Source organism: Coregonus lavaretus (assembly GCF_964263955.1).
Source record: "Coregonus lavaretus genome assembly, contig: HAP1_SCAFFOLD_7937, whole genome shotgun sequence".
NCBI lineage: Eukaryota > Metazoa > Chordata > Actinopteri > Salmoniformes > Salmonidae > Coregonus > Coregonus lavaretus.
In genome coordinates, this window is record NW_028156864.1 from 8,943 (window position 1) to 23,752 (window position 14,810).

A 14,810-nucleotide genomic window follows, 5' to 3' on the forward strand; every position below is an offset into this window, starting at 1 on the left:
TACAAAAGTATGTGGACACCCCTTCAAATTAGTGGATTGCATAGTGCCAACTATAAAGTTTGGTGGAGGAGGAATAATGGTCTGGGGCTGTTTTTCATGGTTCGGGCTAGGCCCCTTAGTTCCAGTGAAGGGAAATCTTAACGCTATAGCGTACAATGACATTCTAGACGAATCTGTGCTTCCAACTTTGTGGCAACAGCTTGGGGAAGGCCCTTTCCTGTTTCAGCATGACAATGCCCCCTTGCACAAAGCGAGGTCCATACAGAAATGGTTTGTCAAGATTGGTGTGGAAGAACTTGACTGGCCTGCACAGAGCCCTGACCTCAACCCAATCAAACACCTTTTGGATGAATTGGAAATCCTACTGCGAGCCAGCGCCTAATCGCCCAACATCAGTGCCCGACGTCACTAATGCTTTTGTGGCTGAATGGAAGCAAGTCCCCGCAGCAATGTTCCAACACCTAGTGGAAAGCATTTCCAGAAGAGTGGAAGCTGTTATAGCAGCAAAACGGGGGGACCAACTCCATATCAATGCCCATGATTTTGGAATTAGTTCGACAAGCAGGTGTCGACATACTTTTGGTCATGTAGTATAGATAGGGCAATTCACAAATTAAAAACAGCCTATGTGAATGCAGCCGTACACAACTGTATTTGTATTTGTATTTATTAAGGATCCTCATTAGTTCCTGCCAAGGCAGCAGCTACTCTTCCTGGGGTTTATTATGGATCCCCATTAGTTCCTGCCAAGGCAGCAGCTACTCTTCCTGGGGTTTATTAAGGATCCCCATTAGTTCCTGCCAAGGCAGCGACTACTCTTCCTGGGGCTCAGCAAAATGAAGGCAGTTATACAATTTTAAAAACATTACAATACATTCACAACAGATTTCACAACACATTAAGTGTTCCATAAGGTGTATTTGTATCTGTTTTTTTTTTTTAATCTAACTTTACTGCTTGCATGAGTTACTTGATGTGGAATAGAGTTCCATGTAGTCATGGCTCTATGTAGTACTGTGCTCCTCCCATAGTCTGTTCTTGACTTGGGGACTGTGAAGAGACCTCTGGTGGCATGTCTTGTGGGATATGCCTGGGTGTCTGAGCTGTGTGCCAGTAGTTCAAACAGACAGCTCGGTGCATTCAGCATGTCAACACCTCTCACAAATACAAGTAGTGATGAAGTCAATCTCTCCTCCACTTTGAGCCAGGAGAGATTGACATGCATTTTATGAATCTTAGCTCTCTGTGTACATCTAAGTCCCTCTTTGTGGCACCTGACCACACGACTGAACAGTAGACAAAACTAGGGCCTGTAGGACCTGCCTTGTTGATAGTGCTGTTAAGAAGGCAGAGGAGCGCTTTATTATGGACAGACTTCTCCCCATCTTAGCTACTGTTGTATCAATTTGTTTTGACCATGACGGTTTACAATCCAGGGTTACTCCAAGCAGTTTAGACACCTCAACTTGCTCAATTTCCACATTATTCTTTACAAGATTTAGTTGAGGTTTAGGGTTTAGTGAATGCTTTTTGAAATATTTAGGACTAACTTTATTCCTTGCCACTCATTCTGAAACTAACTGCAGCTCTTTGTTAAGTGTTGCAGATATTTCAGTCGCTGTAGTAGCTGACGTGTATAGTGTTGAGTCTTCCACATACATAGACACACTGGCTTTACTCAAAGCCAGTGGCATGTCATTGGTATAAATTGATGAAAAAATAAAAATAAAGGGGCCTAGACAGCTGCCCTGGGGAATTCCTGATTCTACCTGGATTATGTTGGAGCTCTCTTAACACAATAATGCAAACTAAATGCTGAAAGTAGGAGCCTAGTTATTCATGCATGCAAACAAAAATACTAAATAGCAGTTTGGGTTAGAATACTGGGAATGTGAACAAATTAGTGAAAACAGAACAAAACAGCGGTACCAAGTAGGCCTAGTAAATAAAATATCAGATCGATAAAGGCGTGACACAATTTACATTTAGGATAGTTGCATTAACAGTAAACAAACACAGTAAACAAAAGGCGAATGGAGATCCTAATAACCAAAACATAGCCTACAGCCTACTACAGTGAGATGAAGCCATGCACAGCTGTCTTACTTCAAACATGGAAAATCATGCTGCTCAGAGGTGAGAGATGAGAAGCATTTTTCCCCGTTTTTTATGCCTAACTGCCCAGTGTCCATAGCCTCCCGACACAAACCGTGGCACGCTGTGTCCATTGTGCTAACGCAAGCGGAGATACAGATTTTTTTGGGCGCCAACCTGTCACAATCATTTTAACTTTGTTACTATTTTTATATATGGACACTGAAACTAAAACTGAGGGGGATCAAGTTTGATCTGAGGGGGCTAAGCCTCCTGGAGCCGGATCCGGAGACGCAGCCTGGCTAGGTGCAGTAGAGAGAGTCCCTCCCTGGGGAGTGGGAGCTGCGGCCTGGCTAGGTGCTGTAGAGAGAGTCCCTCCCTGGGGAGTGGGAGCTGCGGCCTGGCTAGGTGCTGTAGAGAGAGTCTCTCCCTGGGGAGTGGGAGCTGCAGCCTGGCTAGGTGCTGTAGAGAGAGTCCCTCCCTGGGGAGTGGGAGCTGCGGCCTGGCTAGGTGCTGTAGAGAGAGTCCCTCCCTGGGGAGTGGGAGCTGCGGCCTGGCTAGGTGCTGTAGAGAGAGTCCCTCCCTGGGGAGTGGGAGACGCAGCCTGGCTAGGTGCTGTAGAGAGAGTCCCTCCCTGGGGAGTGGGAGCTGCAGCCCGGCTAGGTGCTGTAGAGAGAGTCCCTCCCTGGGGAGTGGGAGCTGCAGCCTGGCTAGGTGCTGTAGAGAGAGTCCCTCCCTGGGGAGTGGGAGCTGCAGCCCGGCTAGGTGCTGTAGAGAGAGTCCCTCTCTGGGGAGTGGGACCTGCGGCCTGGCTAGGTGCTGTAGAGAGAGTCCCTCCCTGGGGAGTGGGAGCTGCGGCCTGGCTAGGTGCTGTAGAGAGAGTCCCTCCCTGGGGAGTGGGAGCTGCGGCCTGGCTAGGTGCTGTAGAGAGAGTCCCTCCCTGAGGAGTGGGAGACGCAGCCTGGCTAGGTGCTGTAGAGAGAGTCCCTCCCTGGGGAGTGGGAGCTGCGGCCTGGCTAGGTGCTGTAGAGAGAGTCCCTCCCTGGGGAGTGGGAGCTGCGGCCTGGCTAGGTGCTGTAGAGAGAGTCCCTCCCTGGGGAGTGGGAGACGCAGCCTGGCTAGGTGCTGTAGAGAGAGTCCCTCCCTGGGGAGTGGGAGCTGCGGCCTGGCTAGGTGCTGTAGAGAGAGTCCCTCCCTGGGGAGTGGGAGCTGCAGCCTGGCTAGTTGCTGTAGAGAGAGTCCCTCCCTGGGGAGTGGGAGCTGCAGCCATGACATCAAGGTGGTGTAACTATTCACCATATGTCCGTGTCACCCATTACTCAACCTTGGGTCCCGGTCATCACACATCCAGTTTAATGTCACACATACTTACCAACCTGGCTAAATTACACCTGATCTCTTCAGTAAGTAACCCGCCAGCCTTACCAGATGGTGTTGTCATTATGAGTGTCAAACAGGTTGAGACCAGGGGGGGGTCTCTTTCTAGTAGTACCTCTCTTTAAACTAGAGGCCATTCAGATTCACACGGGCCCAGTCTATGGCTTTGTCCCAAATTTACATTTTAGTCATTTAGCAGACGCTCTTATCCAGAGCGACTTACAGGAGCAATTAGGGTTAAGTGCCATGCTCAAGGGCACATCGACAGATTTTTTACCTAGTCGGCTCGGGGATTAGAACCAGCGACCTTTCGGTTACTGGCACCCTATTCCCATTGTAGTGCACTACTTTTGACAAGGGCTTATAGAGCTCCACCTGTCCCCTGGTCTCACCCATAGGGCTCTGGTCAAAAGTAGTGCACTATATATTAAATAGGGTGCCATTTGGGCTGCCTGGAAGAGTTGAATGACTGGTCTGAGGGGTGGCAGGTATCCTAGTGGTTAGAGAGGTGAGCCAGCAACGGATGATTGCTGGTATCAAATCCTAGATGTCATTGCCTGCTGTTGTGCCCTTGAGGAAGGCAATTACCCACCCACCCACCCACAACAACAGCTCTCCGGGCACCTAGTGTGGCAGCCCCCCACACCTGTCCAAAACCTGTATATGTATGCCTGTCTGTATGTCTTTATGTATGCCTGTATGTCTGTCTGTCTGTGTGTGTGTGTGTCTTTCGGAGGAGTTGGGTTAAAAACGGAAGACAAAATGTTGGTTGGACCTTGTGTACAATTGACCAATGAAGTGATCTTAATTAATACTGGCCCCTTGCCGTAGTGTGTGTGTGTGTGTGTTAGTGCTGAGGATTAACCGAAATATCAGTTACTGTTCAGTTTTTAAACAACTAATTGACCAATGTAGGTTCAATTATTTGAATTCCTTTTCATTCCGTTTGTTTTCTTTGAGCTCAATGCGCACATTGGCAGATAAGCAGTAGTAGGCAGGCCCTACCATCATGGGACTTTTATTCATTGATTTATTCTGTGTTGCCACAGCCTTCAACCCACATAATAATGCATAGTTCATTTAATGTTTAATGTTTAATGTGAAATCGAAAACCGTGATTATTTTGTAATAATCGAACTAAAACCAAACCGACCACAAAAAGCACTAATCGCTCAGCGGTAGTGTGTGTGTGAGTCCCTGGCTGCTCACTGCAGCCTGTACAACCTGTCTGTCAGCCAGGATCCTGGTGGAATAACACTGTGGTCTGTCAGCCAGGATCCTGGTGGAATAACACTGTGGTCTGTCAGCCAGGATCCTGGTGGAATAACACTGTGGTCTGTCAGCCAGGCTCCTGGTGGAATAACACTGTGGTCTGTCAGCCAGGATCCTGGTGGAATAACACTGTGGTATGTCAGCCAGGATCCTGGTGGAATAACACTGTGGTCTGTCAGCCAGGCTCCTGGTGGAATAACACTGTGGTCTGTCAGACAGGCTCCTGGTGGAATAACACTGTGGTCTGTCAGCCAGGCTCCTGGTGGAATAACACTGTGGTCTGTCAGCCAGGATCCTGGTGGAATAACACTGTGGTCTGTCAGCCAGGCTCCTGGTGGAATAACACTGTGGTCTGTCAGCCAGGCTCCTGGTGGAATAACACTGTGGTCTGTCAGCCAGGCTCCTGGTGGAATAACACTGTGGTCTGTCAGCCAGGCTCCTGGTGGAATAACACTGTGGTCTGTCAGCCAGGCTCCTGGTGGAATAACACTGTGGTCTGTCAGCCAGGCTCCTGGTGGAATAACACTGTGGTCTGGTAGCCAGGCTCCTGGTGGAATAACATTGTGGTCTGTCAGCCAGGCTCATGGTGGAATAACACTGTGGTCTGTCAGCCAGGCTCATGGTGGAATAACACTGTGGTCTGTCAGACAGGCTCCAGGTGGAATAATACTGTGGTCTGTCAGCCAGGCTCATGGTGGAATAACACTGTGGTCTGTCAGACAGGCTCCCGGTGGAATAATACTGTGGTCTGTCATTCAGGCTCATGGTGGAATAACATTGTGGTCTGTCAGCCAGGCTCCTGGTGGAATAACACTGTGGTCTGTCAGCCAGGCTCCTGGTGGAATAACACTGTGGTCTGTCAGCCAGGCTCATGGTGGAATAACACTGTGGTCTGTCAGACAGGCTCCCGGTGGAATAATACTGTGGTCTGTCATTCAGGCTCATGGTGGAATAACATTGTGGTCTGTCAGCCAGGCTCCTGGTGGAATAACACTGTGGTCTGTCAGCCAGGCTCCTGGTGGAATAACACTGTGGTCTGTCATCCAGGCTCCTGGTGGAATATAACACTGTGGTCTGTCAGCCAGGCTCCTGGTGGAATAACACTGTGGTCTGTCAGCCAGGCTCCTGGTGGAATAACACTGTGGTCTGTCAGTCAGGCTCCTGGTGGAATAACACTGTGGTCTGTCAGCCAGGCTCCTGGTGGAATAACACTGTGGTCTGTCAGCCAGGCTCCTGGTGGAATAACACTGTGGTCTGTCAGCCAGGCTCCTGGTGGAATAACACTGTGGTCTGTCAGCCAGGCTCCTGGTGGAATAACACTGTGGTCTGTCAGCCAGGCTCCTGGTGGAATAACACTGTGGTCTGTCAGCCAGGCTCATGGTGGAATAACACTGTGGTCTGTCAGACAGGCTCCAGGTGGAATAATACTGTGGTCTGTCAGCCAGGCTCATGGTGGAATAACACTGTGGTCTGTCAGACAGGCTCCCGGTGGAATAATACTGTGGTCTGTCATTCAGGCTCATGGTGGAATAACACTGTGGTCTGTCAGCCAGGCTCCTGGTGGAATAACACTGTGGTCTGTCAGCCAGGCTCCTGGTGGAATATAACACTGTGGTCTGTCAGCCAGGCTCCTGGTGGAATAACACTGTGGTCTGTCAGCCAGGCTCCTGGTGGAATAACACTGTGGTCTGTCAGCCAGGCTCCTGGTGGAATAACACTGTGGTCTGTCAGCCAGGCTCCTGGTGGAATAACACTGTGGTCTGTCAGCCAGGCTCCTGGTGGAATAACACTGTGGTCTGTCAGCCAGGCTCCTGGTGGAATAACACTGTGGTCTGTCAGCCAGGCTCCTGGTGGAATAACACTGTGGTCTGTCAGCCAGGCTCCTGGTGGAATAACACTGTGGTCTGTCAGCCAGGCTCCTGGTGGAATATAACACTGTGGTCTGTCAGCCAGGCTCCTGGTGGAATAACACTGTGGTCTGTCAGCCAGGCTCCTGGTGGAATAACACTGTGGTCTGTCAGCCAGGCTCCTGGTGGAATAACACTGTGGTCTGTCAGCCAGGCTCCTGGTGGAATAACACTGTGGTCTGTCAGCCAGGCTCCTGGTGGAATAACACTGTGGTCTGTCAGCCAGGCTCCTGGTGGAATAACACTGTGGTCTGTCAGCCAGGCTCCTGGTGGAATAACACTGTGGTCTGGTAGCCAGGCTCATGGTGGAATAACACTGTGGTCTGTCAGCCAGGCTCCTGGTGGAATAACACTGTGGTCTGTCAGCCAGGCTCCTGGTGGAATAACACTGTGGTCTGGTAGCCAGGCTCCTGGTGGAATAACACTGTGGTCTGGTAGCCAGGCTCATGGTGGAATAACACTGTGGTCTGGTAGCCAGGCTCATGGTGGAATAACACTGTGGTCTGTCAGCCAGGCTCCTGGTGGAATAACACTGTGGCTGATTTGACTGCTCTCTTACAGGATAGTATGTAATTGTGTCATCAGGCAGTTGGGGTTATTATGGGATAGACAGATGGATAGAGGGGGGGGGAGCGAGAGAAGGAGGGAGAGGGTGTGAGAGAGAGAAAGGGGGAGAGAGACGGAGAGAGGGAGGGAGGGAGGGAGGGAGGGAGGAGGGAGAGTGAGGGAGGGAGGGAGGGAGGGAGAGAGAGGGGGAGAAACAGCTGGTGGGTCAGTGGGGTCAGCAGACCATACTGTCATTAGAATGCAGACCTGACTTAGTTCTAGTCTGCTCACTCCTCTCCTCCTCTTCTCCTCCTCTCATTAACCAGAGGACAGAGAGACAGGAGAGGGTGAGAGAGAGGTGAGAGTGGAGAAAGGAGAGAGAGAGGTGAGAGTGGAGAATGAGAGAAAGAGGTGAGAGTAGAGAAAGAGAGAGAGATGAGAGTAGAGAAAGAGAGAATGGTGAGAGTGGATTAAGAGAGAGAGGGGTGAGAGTGGAGAAAGAGAGCGAGGTGAGAGTGGAGAAAGAAAGACAGAGGTGTGAGTTTAGAATGAGAGAGAGAGGTGAGAGTGGAGAAAGAGAGGGAGAGGTGAGAGTGTAGAAAGAGAGAGAGATGTGAGAGTGGAGAAAGAAGGAGGGGTGGGGAGACAGGAGAGGGAGAGGTGAGAGTGGAGAAAGAGAGAGTTGAGAGTGGAGAAAGAGAGAGTGAGGTGAGAGTGAAGACAGAAAGAGGTGAGAGTGGAGAAAGTGAGAGAGAGGTGAGAGTGGAGAATGAGAGAGAGAGGTGAGAGTGGAGAAAGAGAGAGAGATGTGAGAGTGGAGAAAGAAAGAAAGAGAGAGGTGAGAGTGGAGAAAGAGAGAGAGAGAGGTGAAAGTTGAGAAAGAAAGAGAGGTGAGAGTGGATAAAGTAAGAGAGGGGTGTGAGTTTAGAATGAGAGAGATAGGTGAGAGTGGAGAAAGAGAGGGAGAGGTGAGAGTGGGCAAAGAGAGGGAGATGTGAGAGTGGAGAAAGAAAGAGAGTTGAGAGTGGAGAAAGAGAGAGAGAGGTAAGAGTGGAGAAAGGAGAGGGAGATGTGGTAGTGGAGAAAGAAAGAGAGTTGAGAGTGGAGAAAGAGAGAGAGAGGTAAGAGTGGAGAATGAGAGAGAGATGTGAGAGTGGAGAAACAAAGAGAGATGTGAGAGTGGAGAAAGAGAGATATGGGTGAGAGTGTAGAAAGAGAGAGATATGTGAGAGTGGAAAAAGAGAGAGAGGTGAGAGTGGAGAAAGAAAGAGAGGTGAGAGTGGAGAAAGAGAGAGAGGTGAGAGTGGAGAATGAGAGAGAGAGAGGTGAGAGTAGAGAAAGAGAGAGAGGAAGGAAAGGTGAGAGAAAAAGGAGTGAAAGAGGGGAGATAGAGTAATGAAAGAGGGTGAAGTGGGCCAATGCTGTTGCTAGGGGAATTGGGTGGTATTTTTACCCAAAACATATTTGCGCCACACAAACAGCTCAAAGATTCCTTGAGGAAAGCAGACTGCTGTTCTGTGTGTAAGATGTTCCAATGCTGAATTATTCCAACACCTTCCCTTGTTGTCGCTAGAAGAGATGGGGAGAGGGGGGGGGCACAGAGAGAGGGAGAGAAGAGAGGGGGAGGGAAGGGGTACAGAGAGAGGGAGAGAAGAGAGTGGGAGGGAAGGGGTACAGAGAGAGAGAGAGAGAGAGAGAGAGAGAGAGAGAGAGAGAGAGAGAGAGAGAGAGAGAGAGAGAGAGAGAGAGAGAGAGAGAGAGAGGAGAGAGAGAGAGAGAGAGAGGTGAGAGAGAGAGAGAGACAGGGAAGAGAGAGAGAGACAGAGAGAGAGAGAGAGAGAGAGAGAGAGAGAGAGAGAGAGAGAGAGAGAGAGAGAGGAGAGAGAGAGAGAGAGAGAGAGAGAGAGAGAGCGAGAGAGAGAGAGAGACAGGGAAGAGAGAGTGAAAAAGAGAGAGGGGGTGCAGAAACAGAGATCTGCAATATTTATTTGGCGCTGTTTATTTGCGCTGTTCAGTTTTCTGTCAACTCTTCGTCTTCCATCCATATCTTCTATTACTGTGTTGTCAGATTGTCAAGCATGGCATAATTTTAGATGATTTGAAAATGTTATTTTCTGTATACATTTAATGGAGTAAAACATAATGTGTGCATGTTATGTCATCAATAAAGTTCAGCACTATTAAGTAGTGAATGCCGTGTCTTTAGTTCCACGATAACATTGTAGCCCTATTGTCACGCCCCTGGCTCTGGGGACTCTTTAATGTTGAGCCAGGGTGTTAGTTTCTAGGTTTAGTTTTCTATGTTTTTTGTTCTAGATCGTTTAGTTCTATGTTGGCCAGGGTGGTTCCCAATCAGAGGCAGCTGTAGCTCGTTGTCTCTGATTGGGGACCATACTTAGGCAGCCTGTTGGCACCAGTTAGTTTGTGGGATCTTTTTCCGTAAAGGTTTGTGTTGTTGTAACCTCAGGACTTCACGTATCGTTCGTTTTGTTGTTTTGTTTCTTCATGTCACCTGCATCAGCCAATAACAGACCAGTTGTTTCTTCATGAACTCCTTAATGAGCGCATTTACAACGAGACCCAAGTTGTCTGTGAATGAAACAGTTGTGTGTTGACACAGGCAAGGTAACAACTAAAACATTTCCATTTATTTAGATTTGCGGCACGTTGTTTTTGTCATACTTGAAAACGATTGCGAAACAAAGCGTCTTCTGTTAGAGTCAGGTGGTACTGAAGCAAACGCCTCACCTAGATACCGCCTGACTGACAGGCTAACAGTGCCCTGTGAAAATCATTAGAGTGCCATGCTCATCGGACACTCTAATTGTAAAATGGACCATTTTAAAGTATTTCATTGGGTTTGTTACAGTATCCACATTATCATTCAGTACGATTATGTAAGGGCAACTTACAGTTACAGTGGGCTGACCACAGTGAGCAGACCATTTAAAGATCTGTCTATATGTGTACAGGTTGGCTTTCTGCGTAGGAGTGTGCAGGATTGTGTAAGAGTGAGTCGGAGTGAGAAAGCCAGGCCTTCTGTGTAGTCGTGGTTCTAAAAAGGCTGCAATGTTGTTGGGTCTCTGTGTGTGTAGTCGTGGGTCTGTTTACAGCAGGCATCTGTGTTATCGCTGCTGCTATGTAGTTGTTTAAATCCAGCTTCACGTCATAGCAGGAGTTGATCTTCATCGACCATGGGCTGGCGGTGATGGATGACTAGGCCTCATTCTCACCTGGTTTGTAATTGAAGCTGCAGTCACTCTGAGAGACAACCTCTGACATGGCCCGTGATATATTGTCCGTTTGGGAGGGTGGACAGGACAGGACAGGAGTGGGTCTGAGGAACATCAGGCACCTAAAGGAAATTCCTTTTTGGTGATAGCAGAGATTATACGCCTAGCTTGGATTCTTACATGGTCTTTTCATAACTTCTCCGCTCCGAAACCCAGTGGGATCCCCACCTTCCAATTCACACTCAGGAAAATCTGTTGCCGTGTGTAGGAGCACACCAGATAGTGTTCCCTCAAGGGCTATTCATCAAGTCTTTATAGTGTTTCCTCTAATAAAGATGTAGTTTCATAGAATCAAGGTGAACCAGCAAGACACACACACACACACAAAACACACTTACACACACACACACACACAAAACACATTCCAGAGAAGTGGGAGTCACTCAAATGGAGGAATCTCTTCTTTTTTTAAAAAAATTTTTTAAAGCTGTATCTATCGAAAGCCTTGAAGCTTGGGAGAAATTAGATTTTTAATGTTATTTTAATGTATGGAATAGGTGTCACGATCGTCGTAAGAACCGGACCAAGGCGCAGCGTGATATGCGTACATCTTTTAATGAGTACTTAAACCAACAACAAAACGATACGTGAAGTCTACAGGTTCACCAACACAAACCTATACAGATCAAGATCCCACGATTAACTGTGCCAAACAGGCTGCCTAAGTATGGTTCCCAATCAGAGACAACGAGAATCAGCTGCCTCTGATTGGGAACCACCCTGGCCAACATAGATCCACACGATCTAGAACATAAACCTAGAAAACTAAACCTAGAAACGAACACCCTGGCTCAACATTAAAGATTCCCCAGAGCCAGGGCGTGACAATAGGGCTACAATGTTATCGTGGAACTAAAGACACGGCATTCACTACTTAATAGTGCTGAACTTTATTGATGATATAACATGCACACATTACGTTTTACTCCATTAAATGTATACAGAAAATAACATTTTCAAATCATCTTAAAATTATGCCATGCTTCTCGAGTCAATGGCTATTCTGTTTTCTGGTCAGTAATTGACCCAATCTGTCCACGTGAGATTAGGTCAGTAATAATGTGATCATTTGGGGGCTACTACAGTATAAGAATACATTTCTTTCAATGATTACTAAACCATTTTGTTTGCTCTTTCTCACCAAAACAAATAAAACATTGAGTGATATTTCATCCGGCCAAGATGTGTGTGTCACACTTCTGTATTTGTAAAAGAATGTAATTAGTTGACAGTATCCTAACCTCGTTCCTAGTTGTTCCTTCATGTTTAGTGTATGTCAGAATATTGTTACAACAAAATGTACCATGGAGAGAAACAGACAAAAACATATTTAGTATTTCAAACACTTTAATATGACATATTTGATACAAGCCATTGATCCAGTCTTACTACCCATTGGTCTAACTCTACACACCATATGTAGCCCCACCCACTTGCTTGCGCGTCATTGGGCCGGACTGCACCGGAAGTCGGAAAGGCAAACTTAACAAAATTTGTCTGTGCCCTTGTTGCCAGGCTACACAAGGTGGATATTATGGGGTCTCTTTAGTAGATCTTAAAGGAGGTGAGCTTTAAGTCCCCTCGGATACGAACGTAGGTAATGACGTCTAGGCTGTGACGGTTGGGGAACTGGATCTCATGTCCGTTAGGCATCTCCACTTCAAACATATCTCCTGTCAGCTTCAGGAGAATCTTGAGAGAGAAGAAACCCATTATAACACATTTACCCACTCTTATATCCACATCAAATCAAATCAAATCAAGTTTTTATTTGTCACGTACACGTGTTTTAGCAGATGTTATTGCGGGTGTAGCGAAATACTTGTGCTTCTAGCTTCGACAGTGCAGTGATATCTAACAAGTAATATCTAACAATTTCACAACATATACCCAATACACACAAAAGCTAGTAAGGAATGGAATTTAAGAAAATATACAATATATGGTTTCCTTACTACATTACTCTATTATAATAATAAATAATAAATAATATTCTATGCCCAAGATTATCCATTCATCTAGTATTAAAAGTATGTACTGCAGTTCATGCTCGATAATGCGGTCAGTATCACAGAACTCATAACTAACTACAATCTTAAAGGGATAGTTCAGGATTTAGACAATAAAGCCCTTTATCTACCCCCCCCCCAGAGTCAGGTGAACTCGTGGATATTGTTTGTATGTCTCTGTGTCCAGTATGAGGTTAGAGGTAGTGAATCGTCCAGTATGACGTGAGAGGTAATTAAATTAGCAAAAAGACTGCTAGTCTTCGGGTACAGCTAGCATACTTCCAGTCTTTGCGCTAAGCTAGCGCTAACGCAAGTTAGCATTGGCTGGCGAAACTACCTGTAACTTCCGTCCTGCTGGACGCAGAGACATAAAAATGCTATCCACGAGTTCATCCGAATCGTTGCCAAACTCCGTTTTTTTTTAACCTCAAATATTATATTTTCATTTATTTAAAACATTTGTATATATCCTGACTAACATCCTCCTTGGTCCAGTCAGGACCATCTTCCCATCCCAACAATTGTCACACCTTGACAGTAGAACCCCTTTGGAGAGAACTGTGTTTCTCTCTCTCCTCATGACCCCAGCAGCCGTCAATCTTTGAGTTGCACACAAGCACAGCGCCGTCAGCGGCATCATGAAAACGTGGGTTGAAGTGCAGCGCCAGGTTCTCTTCATCAAAGCCCAGGTCTATCTGGAACCTGAGGTTCGGTCAACAAGGGAAACAATTCGCTATCGTATTTTTGTTTTTGTGCTAGCCGCAAACATTCGCTAAACGTTAGGAAACAGTCCGAGGAGGTAGTGTACGGCGAACGTAAGTGTCTGTTCCGGGTCTAAACTGCCGATACAAATAATAATGTGTCCACGTAGGCTTTCTATTGCATGTTGGTAGGAATATAAAGTAATTTGGAGTATGATTACAGTAATCTTAGCTGTTTGTTGTTTTGCTGTCACATTTTTTGAATGTTCATTCAAATCGTTCAACTGAAATTGTTACTAAGTAACATGTTCGCCGCAAACAGAACCCTTCTTGAACTCACCTCTGGACATGTTTAACAGGAAGTCACAAGACACATCATTCCAGAAACCCCACTACATGTCTGCAGTTCTCTAACATGAATTGGTTTCACACATACAGTATACCACATATACAGTATACCTCACATACAGTATACCTCACATACAGTATACCACATATACAGTATACCAACACTTCTCCATTCTTTTGATTGAACATTTGTGGAACTGGTGGTTTGTTGATCAATTATTCATTAAATTAATCTGATGGGTCTCTGGGTGTGATTTCAAACCAAACCAGTTAAATGTACGTACCCCTGTGCCTCATGCAGAATCCTCCCCTCCACTTTGAACTGGTCTCCAGCTCTCAGCTTCACATTCTTCAGCTCAAGTTCCTGTTAAGAAGCACATGGTTGACTATCTTCGAACATAAGGTCAAAGGGATTGTCTTTTAATTTGTCATGTTTGGTTTGCATTTTGTTATTCAATAATTTCTCTCTGGCTTTTGATCATCACAATTTACAGTTTATGTCCCACTAATATTGTATATGATGCACATAACAATATTTTTTTTTTTTTTTTTTATTTAACCTTTATTTTTACCATGTTGTCAAAACACAATCAAGATTCAAGTACCTGACCGTTTCAGTTAATTTACCCAGCAACACAAAGCTCAATGCAGTAAACATGTAGGTCACAAAGCCTGTTCAATATGTAACTTTATTGATAAAGAGTATCCACACAAGCATGAATGGTCAATACGACTTACCATTGGCTTTGCCATGTTGTCACTGGTGGAGAAAAAGCAGTCCTCGATCTGTTTTGGTTGTCAGACGGCCTGGGATGGGACAAGAGAAGCCTCTGTCCTGAGATACAGACAGATTAAAAAGGTAAAGGTGGGAAAGGTCCAACTCTCCTTTTATATATGTCCAGTCCCTTCACAATATCACTAACTGATTAGCATGATGAGATGAAAGGTGCTTTGTGATGATTCAATCCACACACGTTTGATTAGCTCACTTAGCCTCTACCCTAACGCCGGGCTTTAACAAGAAGCTTGGTGGCAGTATAGATAGCCTACTACTGTCCTGCACTGACGTCGTTACTCATGCTGAAAAGCCTGATCTTTGATCAAAGTTTACTCTTTGATCAGTAATCAACTGTGTTTGATCCGTAATCAACTGTGTATGTGCCACAATGTTGAGCGAGATCATCTTTTTTTTTTTTCTCCCACACACAGCCCTACACTATGTTACAATAGATTACTGGATCACACAGCACTACACTATGTTAC

At 46.4% G+C, this 14,810-nt stretch overlaps 1 protein-coding gene across 1 annotated transcript; it reads right to left on the minus strand.

The window, feature by feature from the left end:
- Window positions 1-12,034: 12,034 nt before the first annotated feature.
- Window positions 12,035-14,300, minus strand: LOC311119625 (galectin-2-like; the record flags this gene model as incomplete). Its single annotated transcript, XM_084194301.1, has 4 exons — window positions 12,035-12,181; window positions 13,029-13,200; window positions 13,832-13,911; window positions 14,286-14,300. 4 exons carry the CDS (start codon window positions 14,298-14,300, stop codon window positions 12,035-12,037), a joined length of 414 nt encoding a protein of 137 aa, XP_084050427.1.
- Window positions 14,301-14,810: the final 510 nt, after the last annotated feature.